This window comes from Scomber scombrus, chromosome 11 (assembly GCF_963691925.1).
Source record: "Scomber scombrus chromosome 11, fScoSco1.1, whole genome shotgun sequence".
Classification (NCBI taxonomy): domain Eukaryota; kingdom Metazoa; phylum Chordata; class Actinopteri; order Scombriformes; family Scombridae; genus Scomber; species Scomber scombrus.
Genome location: NC_084980.1, coordinates 14,225,313 through 14,240,292, shown reverse-complemented (window position 1 = coordinate 14,240,292; position 14,980 = coordinate 14,225,313). Strand labels below are relative to the sequence as shown.

Sequence of the window (14,980 nt, the reverse complement as noted above, 5' to 3'; positions counted from 1 at the left end):
AATCTAAATAATGAGGGTGTGTCTGAGTAAACATTGCCGTCTTCATGAAATACTCTTTGCTTTCTCATCCTAAGTCTTTACTGTGGGAGCTCTTGTTTTTAATGTTGTAGTCAGTATAAAATGTGAGCTACACACCATTTTGTATTTTATGTCTGACTCCAACAGAACAGCAGTGACTTTTTACAGCAAACAAATGGGAATCAGGAAACAGGAGACAGAAGGGAGAAATATAAAGGTCATGGCGCATTGGTCATGGAGAGGTAGACACTGGTTGGATGTTTACAGGTCAAAAGCACAATACATTTGGGGTGAGCTCACAAAATGCAGGGGATTAAAAAAAATCATTTGATCAAACTTGTCAGAATACCACAGTTCGAGAGGTTATCTTGTCTTGAATCTGGTCTTGGAATGGAGAAATGAAAACAGAACTAGTGCTGCACTCACAGGCTTAACTACATGTAAAAAATCAGGCCACAGAGAGAATGAGAGGCTCTCTACAATGTGTTTGGGCTCAGTATTGGTATTGGGCTGAGGCTCTTGAGTTGAAGTAGGCAAGTGCTTGTGTTGCTTTTGTGTGGATCATTATCAGAGTGCTGTGTGGGTGAGAAACTGCACACACACACACACACACACACACACACACACAAACACACACACACACACACACACACACACACACACACACACACACACACATGTTATTGCACGTGTGCGTTTCTCTGTGTGTGCTTTGTAAGGGAGGATGTGCTACAGCAGCAGCACTATTGTTCCTACCTCCCCTCATACTCTTCCTTCCTCACCCCCCCTCAGGGTGTGGACAGCAAACAGGGACAGATTGGTCTGTGGTGCTCCTGTATTTGGCGAAGACCTATGGAGTCATAGGTGATGATGACTGGGCCTGGTGAAAAATAAGGCCAGGTGGCAATCATAGGCCTACATAGCAGCCAGCACCAGGGGCCATGCTGTGCTGTGCCATGTCACACTATAGCGCCACTCTTCACCACACCATTAAAAATGACAAATGCTCTCATCAGCTACTCTCCCAAGTTAGCAACCGCTGCCTGATGCTTCTGAAGCACTGGCTCAGTGTGTCTGCCCCAGTTCATCTGCAGGCCTTTGACACAGTTGAAGCCTCCATTCATTAAATGTGAGTCACTTTTCATTTGCAATGTGTTTGATTTTTGTCATTGTAAAGGTTAGAAGTTGAATCATGAAGGGGCACAAAAGATAGACGTGGCGCAAACAGCTCAGCCTTCTTGGGAAAAAGCTGGACAAACTGTATTTATGCTCTCTTTCAGATCCATACCTTAACTGTTAAGGAAATATAGGCTTTGATTTTAAAAGCTATGCAAAAGTTTGTAAACCCTACTGTTACAACTCATTGTACAACTCTCAAGTCCATAAAAAGTAAAGCAGGTAAAAAAAATATCTGGGCCAGTATGCTGTGAAGGGACAGCACTGAAGTATTAGGCCATCCAGTGGCCCCAGGTAAAACCAGGGCTACTCAGGCTGTAGATTAACAGCCCTATCCCAATTCTTCAGCTCCTGGCACTTGGGGGACATTTCTAGTCCAAGACAGGTGTATGGTTCTGGGCTACAGGGAAAATGTCTTCTTCCTCTGTTGAGGCAGACCCTGGTCCTCTGTGTCCCTGTGGGAAAAGCCCATTGTGTGTACCATCTGTTGCAGAACACGTGCACACAAAGGGCTGACAGGGGTAAAGGCAGGGAGCTGATGTGCAGCGCCTGTTTAATATAATTAGGAGGTGCAGTTGGATTTGCCAAAGCTATTAAAGAACATTTTCATTGCAAATGGGGTTCGCACTTGTGTATTTTATAATGGAGGTTTGAGGGTGCCAAACCATGTACTGTATAAGGCTGTTTCAGTAAATTTAAAAAAGTGTTAGATGGAAGAGTGGGGTGGGAGATTTGGCAAACAGCCAGACTATTATGTAGTAATGAAAACAGGGTAAAAAACCTGGCTCAACCATCATATTTAATATTAATTGTGCAAAACATACTCTGTGACTTATTTAATGTCCTAAGTGAAGATAATACTTATTGTAGCCAACAGTTACAACTTATGTAGTGAGCACGATAAATGTTCAACAGCAGCATTATAATGACGCATAGACTGATAGACCACTAAACAAAGTATACAGCCGTTTAGATCGTCTCCCGGGGGGTGGGGGGGTTTATAGCTTGGCTTGATGTTTACTTCTGATGCAGTAGCTGCAGACACCCGACTGGTGGGGCTATTTCCCTTCAGTGAAGCGGACACCGTTTCAAATAGGTCAAGGAAAAGTTTTGTGTTTTGACAATGCGAGATGGGAGGAGCGGTGGGCTGCCTATTGGTTCGTGAGTTTCAGCTCCCAGTCAGTGATTGGTCCCGGCACTCTAATGGGGCTGTGAGCAGGCAATGTAGGTTCCCCCACCTCATCCTCCCCCCACCCCCCATCCTGCTCCTCGCACCCCTCAGCCCCTACACTCGGCTGTTCCCCGTCAGTGATTGTCACACATTGTTTACTACGGCTTGAAATGTGACTCACAACACAGGCTATCTGCTGGAGTACTGCTCTGACAACTGAGGGATTCCTTTGACGCGCACCTTGCGTGTTGGTTATTTGGGGACAAGCTGTGGAGACTACCCTTCTGCCATGACAGTGGATTTGCTTGCGCTTTTATGCGTGCTGGTCATCACATCTTCTGCGATGGAAGGTAAATTAGAAATTAGGATTATGCTTGTTGTAGATGTGGGAATGCTCCTCTCCAGGACGTTCTGTGTACCTTGGGGATGATAGCAACGTTTTCTGTTGGGCAGCGCTGCGCCTCTGGCATAGGGATACAGGGATGTCATACACGTGGATCGCAGCAGATTGCCGTGGTTATCCCTGTGTTTCGGAGCTTTCAGTCCTCTCGCTCTGCTGGTTGTCACTGATGTTACTTGTTCCATATGAAGAACAATACTTTGTCTGATGTAAATATGTTTTAATACCTTATAGAAGTTTATTAGTTGCCATTTACGCAAAAATCATTTTTTGTCACTCCTCTGTCTTCTATACATCAAGAGTGAAAGAGGACAGGATAAATATCCTCTATCGATTGTGTTATTTTAGGTTCCAGTATCCCATGAGCATTTTTTTTCCTCTGAAAACGAAGGTTACTTTTTAAGAATCTGCCTCAAAGAAATCCCATCATGTTTTTAAAAAAAAAAGAGTGGGTTAATACTGTCATTTCAGGCCCCTTAGCATCATTCAGTGGCTTTTTGAAGTGGTGAGACAAACCCATTCAAATTGCACTGACTAGAAAACTCTTCTTTGTAACCTGAATTTTGTATAAGGTACATTTGTATTTTCTCATTAAAAGCATTCAAATGAGTCTCTCCAGTTTTAGACTGTCTTTGTATCTATTCTCCTTTTTCGCTTCATCCATCATAATCTCCCACTTTCTGTCTTTGTCTTTCCGTATCTCCTCCTATTTCCTCGTCTCTCACTCACACACACAGTCATCGGGACAAGCGGTGGTGCCACTAGTAGCTAATATCTTCTCAGTTAAACATGTTTTTCATTTCCGCTGTGGGACCCCAGGGACTGAACACGAGGCTGGAGCCTGGCTGCTGGATGGGTATCCCAGCAGCATCTTGGATATATAATGTCCCCACTCATTTTCGCTCATTCTTGCCAATAAAACATACACAGGAACACCAACACACCAGCTTCCCGATAACTGTCTGTAACCCCTCACTAAGGCTTACATAAGTAAATTAGAAGCACAAATAAAATGAGTTTTCTCACATGCAGCTTTTCTCTTTAATCATTTACAACTCTGCTCTTGGACTACTCCCAGCTCCGGCTGTGCTCTGTAATTCGGCAGTGGCTTTGTTGTTTGCATTCATCAGATTTCAACACAGTTATGGATACCGAGCCCAGGCCCAAATTGCTACCTCTCTGAGTCTGGATATTTTCAGGTTCAAATGTGTACCCAGTGGGGAATGACAGCAGAAATATCAGTTCAGAGAGATGAGTGGAGAAGTGAAATTTCCCTGCAAGGAGAGGGGATTTGGGATTTCTGCTTTAAAATATGGGATGAGAGAGAAACAGATGGGCAGGGAGATGGCCCCTGGGTTACCCCGGTAACAAGGATGAAAGTGATTTCCTTGTTTGGGTCACTAATTGAAAGGAGGTTGTCCCATGGGCTGGTTAAAATCTTCACTGATCTGAACTCCAATCTGTTGCTCTTTCATTTTTTGTGTGTGTGTGGATTTGGGTGTGTGTGAGAGTGGGGCCATTGACCACATTATCTCTGCCTCTCCTGTCACCCTTAATCTGATTACGAGTCCAAATCAGCCGATAATCACAAAGTGTCAGGGAACTGGGTGCATATGTGTATGAGCTTGTTTGAAAGGTTGGGATGAAAATCATATGGGGAAAATACTCTAAGCATGGATGGATGGATGGATAGATGACAGGCAACCATATTTAATAGAAAAATGAGATGGAGTGTTTTTTATCTTGAGGGTGCAGTGGTATGTGTGTCACTGTGTAAACGTGTACGTGTGTCTGAATGAGGTGAGATGAAGAACCGAAAGCGGTTTCATCAAGTGTAATGTTTATTGTAGAACTTTATAGGCACAACTATAGTAAACAGCACACTCACATGCAGAGACACAGTCCCACACATGAAGTCGTGATATCTGCAAAAAGAAATGTATTCACCTACAAGTTATTGAAGAGGGGTGGACGGGCAGTCAGGCCTAAAGCAAAGGGCTAACAGAGAGGAGAGTGAGGGTGGGGATTTGCATGCCATTAGAAAAAGAAGCAAGTGCAGTGCTCTGTTTCACCCTCATTTGTCTCTTCTCTCTGTTTCTCCTTCTTCATCTTCACCTTCTCTCTGCCCACTTTCCTCTACACCTCCCATTTCTTTTCCTCATTTCTTTTTCCCACTCTGTCTTCCATAATTCTCCTCACTAATCTCCCCATTCCCCTCTTGTCTCCCTCCTCTCCTCTTCTGCTCGCTCTCTCCGTGGTGTGCGGATGGTTCTTGCCAACAGCAGCAGTAATTCTCCCCTACTTACAGAGCCATTGCTTATTTCTGTTTGCCCTTAAACCAATTAGGCTTAGATAAGCCCGCTCATTTAACGGCCTGGAACTAGGTGGTGGAGGATGAACAGAGGGAAACAGCGGTTGAAAGATAGACAGGGACAGAGGGAGATAAAAAAAAAGAAGATGAGAGAGACAGAGGGAAGGAGGTCAGTGAGTTTCAGAAAAGATGAAGTATGTGTGTTTTACAAATGAGTAGCCTGCATTTGAACAAAACTGTGGAAGTGCAGGAACAGCGGGTCATTTCAGTTGTCTGATAGATGCCTGAGTGGTGCTATACTGAGGTAAAAAAGCAGCAGCATTCAGTATGAGTATGACAAGAGAACATTAGTAATGTGCTGTAACCAGTCCCTTAGGATACTGTGTTAAGTACCTGCACTGTACTATGATAATGCTTCATCCTTAGGGGCCAAGTGGATTGAATGGAATATCGTAGCTTCCTGAATAAACAATAATGATAGTAAGCAATAGATGATAGTTATGCTCAGAACCGCACACTGTTAATATACATTAATGAGGCGTATTAGAGTGGCATATTGATTAGAGAGGTCTTTGAGCAAGACACTGACTCTGCTCCATAGGCATTCTCCCATAGCTCTGATCTTAAGCTCTGACCTCACTGCAGAGAGAAGTCAGAGAGTCTGTCTCCTGAGACCACTGGAGTTGTATTAAAACAAACTTAGAAAATGGGTAATAGCTTTATGAAGCTACCACATGGCTTTGCCAGACCTCAATTTCGCTGCTTCTATTGTGGTCAGGCAAGGCTCAAGAGGCATTTGTATGTCAGTTCACATTGGATGTAAAGTAGATGATTGACAGTTATCTTCTTCATTTAAATGTTCACATGAACCCTTCCTGCGCCTGATTAGACAAATGGATGACTCGCTGGCTTGTTGGTGGTCTTTGCTTTGCATTCTTAAACTATAAAAGCATGATAGTTGTTCTTGAAATGTTAGATTTCACTCACCGAAATCAGCTGATAAATAATGTTTCTTTTAATATCATTTATGCCTATCCTATATAATAGTTCCTGATATCTGCAAGTTTTGAGAGGGGCAGGTCACACCATCATCTGAACACTGTAAATTCTTAGATGATCTGTACCTAGTGAGGCTCAAATGATTCTCAACTTTTACTCTGACTTAAACCTTGTAACTGAAAACTGAGCCTGTAGTGATGTAGACTGGCTTTGCGAGGCTAGTGTAGTATTGAGTTAAGAGTCCTCTACTACTCAATGTGTGAGTTGTGCGTACGTGTGAGTTCACCAGCTGTGCAGAGGAGACAGCCTGTGAAAAGAGTCCTGTTGAGTCTCTAATGGATGTGAATTTGAGATTGATCCTTTCCTCTGCGCTCTCATTTCAAATTGTTAGAACAGGGTATAATAAAAATATCAGTGCGACATCAGCCCATCGGTTGATGTGGTAGGACGGAAAAGACATAAAGGATTGTGTATGTGAGAGCTCACGTAAATGTTCAAGTGTATTTTGGCCACGGGCACTACTGCTGACCTGGGACCATCTGAAATAGAATTCAATTTTCCACTCATTTTGTACCGCTGTGTGTGTATTGTACGTTTGGGTGCCTGTGTCGTCAGTAGAGTGCTAAAGCCATTATGGCTGGCAGGGGCACCAGACATGGCCTCATTCCATAATGGAGGCTTTATTTTGCCCACAGTGAAAAGACTATCAGTGTTAAGGTGCGCTTACGTGGCCTAGTCATCTATGACGATCCCCAGTGCAAACCCCTGCCTGCAGCACATGTACCTGCAGTGCTGTAAATGTACTGTACAGCCTTTTTTTGTGGAAATATTGTGCTTGCATGCAGGCAGTGTAGCAAGAATCAGTGGTATGTGTGGGTTTTTCTCTTCACAATATGGTTTATCACATATTGCAGTATAGTGTATAGGGTATAGTGCGTATTTTCTCTTGGATAATGTGATTGTTTGCTCCTCACACTCTCTCCATCTCTCTCTCATACACACACACACACACACACATACACACGCACATATAACGCAAAGGCACACACAGTCCCCCTCACAGCTCACCTTACCCTAGAGACATCTGAGCCTTGGGAAGGCCAGATGGTGGATGCAAGTTGGGGGCTGGTATGCATGTGCGCATTTTTCTGTACGTCCCTTCGTGAGAGTGTGGTTTCATGGGAGAGTGGAGAGAGAAGATGAGAGCAGAGTCTGCATCGGCAATAATCTGCAGGACAAGATCATTTGTCTGTGCAAAACTGTTACAAATCACTGTTAAAAATGAATAATGTTTTGCAGGGTTAGGGAAAGGGTTGGTCATGGTTTTGGTTAAAATGATCACTTGAAACGTGTATGAATATGGACATTTGCCATTTTATATAGACGTCATCTGAACTGTGTTTCTTCCCCTTGTCATAATTACTATGGCTGCTAGATGGCATCTGTCACTCAAACGTAACTATAGTTCGATTTTGCCAAATGAATTTATGACCTATAGTGTCGTTTTTCTTGGGAGGACAGGCTTGCACTATACAATGTGTGTGTGCATGTATGTTTGTGTATCCTATTCCGATCCATTCCAGATTTGGGACTTGTTTTCTCTCCCTTGTTGTGTGGATATGTATTGTTCTTAACTATGTTGTCTTCCAGTGTCTTTCACACATTCCTGTGTCTAGAGATTTGCTGTGGAGATGCTATCAGCAGTGTTAGGTTCTGCTCGTCTTGCTTCGTGCTTGGCCCTTATCAGAGCAGGTGGCTGACTGTGGGACGAGGGCTAAGGCCTTATCTGTCCAATCTCAGGGATAAGCAGACCCACTGCATCAGCAACATACAAAACACATTAGAGCACAGGAGTGAAAGCAGTGACGCTTGTGACACAGTTCAACCTCAAACTGTGTGAGTCATCTGTTTCCCGGTAAAGCCAGCTCTCTAAAATGGCAAACATACAACACGGACACACACGCACACACCCACAGACACACATACTCATCGAGATTTGATGTTCACAAGAGTACAAACTTAGAGATAACCCTCCAAGCCACACCTACTGGAAAATGGCAATGCCAGTGATCGATTGGGCGCAGTGACCCAGCTTCCCCACCACTCGAAGATAGTGGTGTGAAAAATGTGCTTTTTCTAATTCCTTTTCTGTCTCTCAGGCTTTTTTCCCTCCATTATCACCTGTCCTAGAGATTGGGTGACAGTTGTTCAGTCAGCAGGAAAAGGGGAGCCTCTTCGATATTTGTTGAGCCGAGAGGCGAAAAGAGAAAGTACTGATTATCGAGTCTTATTTCTCACTTGTTAACGCAGCCTGGCTCTTGGGGCCTCTATGCTTATAGCCCCTTATCCTCTGCCTTCCTTCCACCCATGTCCCAGAGAGCTTTTTTCCACCTAACCCTCCCTACACCAGCTCCAGCCAATCCAGATCCACAAAGGCTCATTGTGGACTTGACTTCCTGTGCTGGTCGCTTGTTCTTGTCTGCTAGATTGTTCTTTTTCAAGAAATTTTAATTAAATCTGAAAGAAGTTGCAAGTTACAAACCCTTCTCCCCTACAAACCTTCCTGTCTGGGAGTAATTGGTTGTTTCTCTCTCTCTTTCACTTCTTCCCTCCCTCACCTGCCTCTCTCCCCACACTTTTTTTTTGTTAGTTAAAAACAGATGCGTTTATGAAGCATTATAGGACTTTCTTCAAGGAAAAATGGGAAATATGAGCCTGTCCCTCTGAAGATGTAATGGACACAGCATTGGCAGGAAAGAGACTATTGGGGTTGTAGGCTTGTAGGAACAAAGAACTTCATTTATGATTGTTATAATGAGATCTGTTTTTTAGTCAGGACTAGAATGATTTCATTTGACTTGTAAGCCCTAAGGCCCAGGCTTAAGGGCTGCAAACGGGAAGTCTGGCAGGTCAAAGGCAGAAAAAAGAATGGGAGGAGGCAGGTGTAGTGGTGCAGAGTCTTTTTGTGATTGTGACTTTCAAAGTGTGGGAAACCTTTTAAAATCTACAATCACACTGATAAGCTTATCAATTTAACTCACTTTGTACACTTGGCAACCACACACTACAATCTTTCTGTGCATCACTATGTTTATTTAGCAAATCCCTTTGTCTCTGAAGTCTAAATGTACAATATATGAAGTTCTCACTGTACAGGAAAAAAAACAACTTTGTGGTAATTCTTGCATTTTAAGTGAATCAGCAGCCTAGAGGATGCTGTGTCTCCAGTGCTCAGAGGAATTAGGCAGAACGTTAATAGGGCTGAAATTACGGACAGTGGTGGAAGCTGTTTCACTTCTGATTAAATAAAGTCGGCTCCTCCACAGGCTGTTTCTCATAGGGATTGACATGCACACCCACACACACATACACGAGCACAGATGTGAATGTGCCAATACACACATACACAGTCATACACACACACACACACACACACACACACACACACACACACACACACAGCTTTGATGTGTGGAAAGGAAATGAGCATAGACGGAGAGCTAAGGGCCTGGGTCTGGGGCCTGTCCCATTATTAATGAGTAAGTGCCAGTGCTTCTCCCAGGTTTAGGACGTGTGGACATATTTCATCATTTGCTTGCCCTTCTCCTCACCACAAATGTAATCTCTTATTAAACATTGGATTCTTGGCAAGAGAGGGGCAGATCGAGAGAAACTGTGCATGAATAGTTGTGTCTCTCTGTGTGTGTCTGCGTTAGCATGAGAAATGGAAATGGTGTGGTAGAGAGAAATGAAGTGTCGGCGCAGTGCAAAATGGAATGCTAGCTTCTGAGAGGGACAGTGATGGGCCAATAAGTAGCAGTGGTGGGAGGACACTTTTCACCCTGCATAATACCCAGTCCCTCTGCCAGGCAAATTTCTGCCTGCCCCACGCTGTCCACTTCTCTAGCTGGATAAGAAGGGAACGTTTTTTGAGGTAATTAACTATTGATTTGAAGCACAGAGGGTAATGGGAAATGAGTGAACAGCATCTCGATCCACCAGAAGTTGTCTGACTGGCCAGAGTACACCTAGAAAAACTGACAGGGTAAAAGAGGCATTTCCCTAAAACTGACAAAGTCAAGGGTAGTCTGTTTGGCTTTCAAGTTTTTTACTATGTATTTAGGCATGCAAGTGAATGTATCAGGAAAAAAAGCAGATCGCAGGCAGGAGCATGGGTTTATAGGTTCATCGTTCAAGATTGTGCATATCAGATTTTGTTATCTAATATTCAGTAGATATTCAATATCATTTAATTCATTTTCGCCAGTTTGCATTTTTATTATGTTTTGATGACTGCCCTGAGAAATTGATTCCAGTCAACTCTATACTGACCTGTTGACCCCCCGCCCTTCATAAATAGTTATGACTGCATGAACTTAGGGGCCCCATTTTAATTTGATGCATCCCAAGGTCACATCACAACCTAGCATCCTTTGTCATAAATCTTGCATTAATAATATTGAATGTCTGGAGTGCTTTGGTTATGTAACCATGTAACCATAACGTCCGTGATTTCACTCCGGCAAGGGACCTTTGTTACATGTCATTCCCCTCTCTCTTTCTCTGTTTCCTGTCAGCCTCAATTCCAGCTACTTTTGAATAAAAAACAAAAAACACAATATAAAAAAAAATTATATATATATTAAACATGTACTTTTTGTAGATGTACAAATAGGCTTAAAAGTATACTGTGGATACATATTTTAGAGATGGTGTAGTATTCCTTCCTCCGTCGTCCTTCTACAGCTCTATGTGCTATTTATTTTGTTAGAGGCGAGCTGGAGGACAAGGATTAGGACTCATTTGTGCAAGGGAACAGAGGCAAAGAGGGACAAAGAGACAGAGGGGGAGAGAAGGATAGGCCTGTATCTGCCTACGATCTTATTTGTGCTAATGAGGAGTCTGGTGGTTCTGGTTGCTAACCCTTAAGCACATCCAGCCCTTTCGAGTATTTATGCCTGCGTGTATCTTTTTGAGAGTACATCTCCGTGGCTGTCTGTGGGGAGTGTGATTTGCCTTTTCATAAAAATATCTGCTGTAATGAATGATGTGGAAAGAATTGTTTGGCACTGTGAGCTAGGGTGGTTTGTATATGTTCAGTTGGTGTGGGCTTGTTTGTGAGTGTTGCTGTTAAATCTAGGAAGAATGATTTGACTAGTTAGCACAGCAGTCTTAGACATAATACACCCAACCCAGACCTGTTTTGTAATGGGGTGCTCTAAACAGTATAACATTCATGCCCATCTCCAATTGTTCCCTCCCTCCTCATCCCTTATTCCTATGAAGTCTCTTCCCTCCCTGCTTTCTCCCAAGGCTGGGCATTTAAAGCAGCATGCCTTTGATGTGAGCTTCTCACACTGTTAGACATCCACTCATCAGATTGACACTGATGTCTGGGTGGAGTCAGCCCATTTCTGAGAGCTGGGGAAATGAACTACTTGGATATACTGTACACACATACGGCATGCACTGCAGTCAGGTAGTTTTAAATAAAGTGAAGTGGGATGTGGACGTGAGTGGACAGATGTGCCTGTTCAGATACACAAATTTGCCACTGTGGCCGTGCTGCATGCAGCCGCTGATATGTCAAGATGACAAACGTTCCCACTAAGCCGAGCTGAATGTAATTGTACAGCAGTTTTCCAGGCTCCGTTTTACAACTGTGTCACATCAGGTTTAGAGGAAATTCAATTCATATCAAAATATACATCCTTGACATATAAGTGATGTGAGATTATTAATGTATGATATCAAATGCTGTACTCTTTTATTATACATTTTCAAATTCACACCAGCACAGCCTTGGATTTATATTACAGGCGCAGTAAATGATAAATGGTTTGTAATGGACTAACTAGACAGGAAGCGTGTGATTTGTGTAAGTCTGTGAGTGTATATCATACTTTAAATCAATTATTTATCATTAATTATTAGTGCAAGTGTATGGGTAATTCTGTTTTGTTCTAAGAATATCTCACCGCAGACAGTCTTAGTTGGTCTTGTTTTCCACTCTTTAAGCTTAGCTTTGATTAAATGTGTGCAGTATAATTATCATCATGATGTGATTTACACATGGTTTGAGATGTCCTCAATATACCAATTAAATCTATCTTGAAAATACTGTTGTTAAACCTGTTTGATCCGTAACTCTGTCAAACGTACACTGTCTCGTATCATGAAGTCCTCCACAAATATTGTCCATCACACATCATCCTATCATGATTTAACTGAAACATTGCGCAGCCTCAGTAAGGAGTGGCTTACATGTATAATTTAATGCCCACTTATTTGTCCATTTCTGTTCAGCAATTCATTATGTCTGTATGACTCTCTCATGTTGTTCTTAAAACCCTGACTGTTATGAATTGTGTGAACTCATTTAGACTTCATGCTGTGGCTGAGACGTTAAGGCTGAACCTGCATGTTATTATTCATTCTTTTCTGTGTGTCAGATGTCAATGGGAGCTGAAGACTTGTGGTTCTCAAACCTTTTCACATCAGGACATTCTGTCAATGTGTTACTTATGGATGGAATTAGAGTGACAATGTGATATTCCTCTTTTTTCTGGGGATCTTGTGGAACCCACTCAAGACCCATGGGGGTCCACCGACCTCATTTTGAGAACCACTGCTGTAGACTACTTCCTGGCACTGCCTATTCTTGCCTATCCTTTACCTTAGAGCTTTGTGACCCCTAATTCCAACTCATACTATACAATACACAGTGTTTGTTTTTTACATCATACCTAATACTCATAATTGCATGGTTGTCATGTAATAATATACTCTGATATAAAGTTAAAAACACAACTTTGTTAAAATTCCCGTAACACTGCAGATATTTCTTTAGATACACAAACAAGACTGATCTCTATCAGGGAGGTCTTAGATATATTCTGTGTTTTATCACTTTTATGTCACAGAGTACAGTACCCTTTCCCTGCAAAAGGGCATCATTTCAGTATGAAGGTGCTTAAGTTTAAATGAGGCACATTACTCAGTTCCTCCCAACCATTTCATGTGGATATATCATGTTCCAACCTGTGTTAATGTCAATACTGACTGTGCAATACCAATCACAAAACAGCCATCACGACAAAAGCAGCTGGCCAAGCAGAGTCATGCAGGGATTTGCTGTAGTGTGACAGTCTCCAAGTCCTTTGTTCACCATGCCAAGTCTTTAGTCTTACCTTCCGCTGACAACACTAAACAGGTTAGGGCGATGAGGGAATGATGTCTCTGTATTGGTATATTTTTCAAAGCCACTCTGATTTGCACACTCATATTTGCTCTGGGTTTTTCCTTTCTTTTCTTTTCACCAGCTACTTAAATCACAAGAAATGTATTTGCCTGAATGTGCACGTGTATAGACATACATAATTGCGTGATAATGCATTAATGTCTATTATTTTACTGTATATGGAGTGGTGTAGCTGTGTGTAACAAGTGATGACTCCCCACCCTTTAAGTGAATAAAGGGGCTCCATTAAAACCTTACCAGCCCACCTGGTTCCAGCTATGTCTGTGCTATTTTGCAGGTGTGAAAAAAAGTCCTAAAAATGTTCTTTCACATTTAAAATAATCCTAAAATGCACCATCCATTTTCACATGAACGCTGCTTGATACGTTGACTAACCTAGCCCTGGGTAGGACTGAGAGGCACAGGCATTTAATGCTCTCTTCATGTGATGGTTATAACTCCTGACAAGGTCACTGTGTGAGTCTGTGAGTGTGTCCGTGCATGTATGTGTGAGCAGATTCAATGTTAGAAAAAAAAGAAAAAATCACTCCGCTTACTCTAAAAGGGCTTTCACACACCTGTCAGTGATTGCTTGAAAGAGGACACCTTCTTTCTGCTATTATTGACAGCTGAAAATGTGGTGGGAGTGTGGTGAGTGACTTGCATTTCTGCACATGTTCTCAATCAATTTGAGGCTCAGGTAATGCTTTGAAAATCTACTTCCTTTGATAAACATCATGCGACTGCTTCTGAAAGGAAAAAAGCATGATGGATGGTCATAGTGCTTCTGAAAAAGCAGGAAAGACAAAAAGTAAACGAGAAGCCGCTCCCTCTTTGACTCTGTCTGTCTCTTGCCTTAGCTCTGAAGATTAATTGTGAATCGTCCAGGACATATGAGCGTTGCGATCATATCATGGATCACTGCATGGGGAGGGAATGACAGATGTCGTAAGCGTCCTCTGTTTATTTCAAAGGCGAGAGTGTGTCTGATGGATTGGTTGTGATATGTGGATATAAGGATGATTTGTCATCTCTTATGTGTCTCTGTGTTTTTGTTAACATAAAACAGGGCAAATGAAGGATTTGTCCCATTTGGTCTAGGTGTCCCAAAGTTAGCAAGCATTACTAATGAACAAACTCAATGTATATCAATTCAAATATATTTATACTGTAATTTAAATAATAGAATAGAATATAGTTTATATATATATATATATAAATATATAACAATAAGTCCATGATTGCTTTTAAGATATATTTCAGATATTATCTTAACTCTTTTGCCCTTTCTGTGTTGTAATTTTCTGTTGAATTTGTGTCTACCACCAGACAAGTATGGATAATTTTATTAGGGCATTTATGCATTTTTTTGTTGATCATGACCATGATAAGTCTTTCCAGATTTAGTTTGACTCAAAAAAATGGGACTCTTCACTGAGGTGAAGGGTGCTGTTGAAGGAAAGGTTAAGTGTGCTTCATTCAAGGTTGTTTTGATTGGCGTATGTATTCTGTTTAAGAGGCGCCAAAACTACTGAGCTGTGTAGACATGAACCAATTTTGACAGGCCTGCTCAGCTGTGATCACTACTGTCACACTGCAGATTAGTTACTGGTCCAAACACACACACACGCTTTCTCACACACGAACAAAGGGTCCTTTGCTGGA

General features: G+C 42.2%; 1 protein-coding gene across 1 annotated transcript in view; it reads left to right on the top strand.

The window, feature by feature from the left end:
* The first annotated feature begins 2,599 nt into the window (after positions 1–2,599).
* Positions 2,600–14,980, top strand: part of LOC133990176 (ephrin type-B receptor 1-B) — a 166,763-nt gene continuing 154,382 nt past the window's right edge. The window contains exon 1 of the mRNA XM_062428350.1: positions 2,600–2,715. Coding sequence (XP_062284334.1) covers positions 2,655–2,715 — 61 coding nt within the window. The 5' untranslated portion in view covers positions 2,600–2,654. The remainder of the gene's footprint in view (positions 2,716–14,980) is intronic.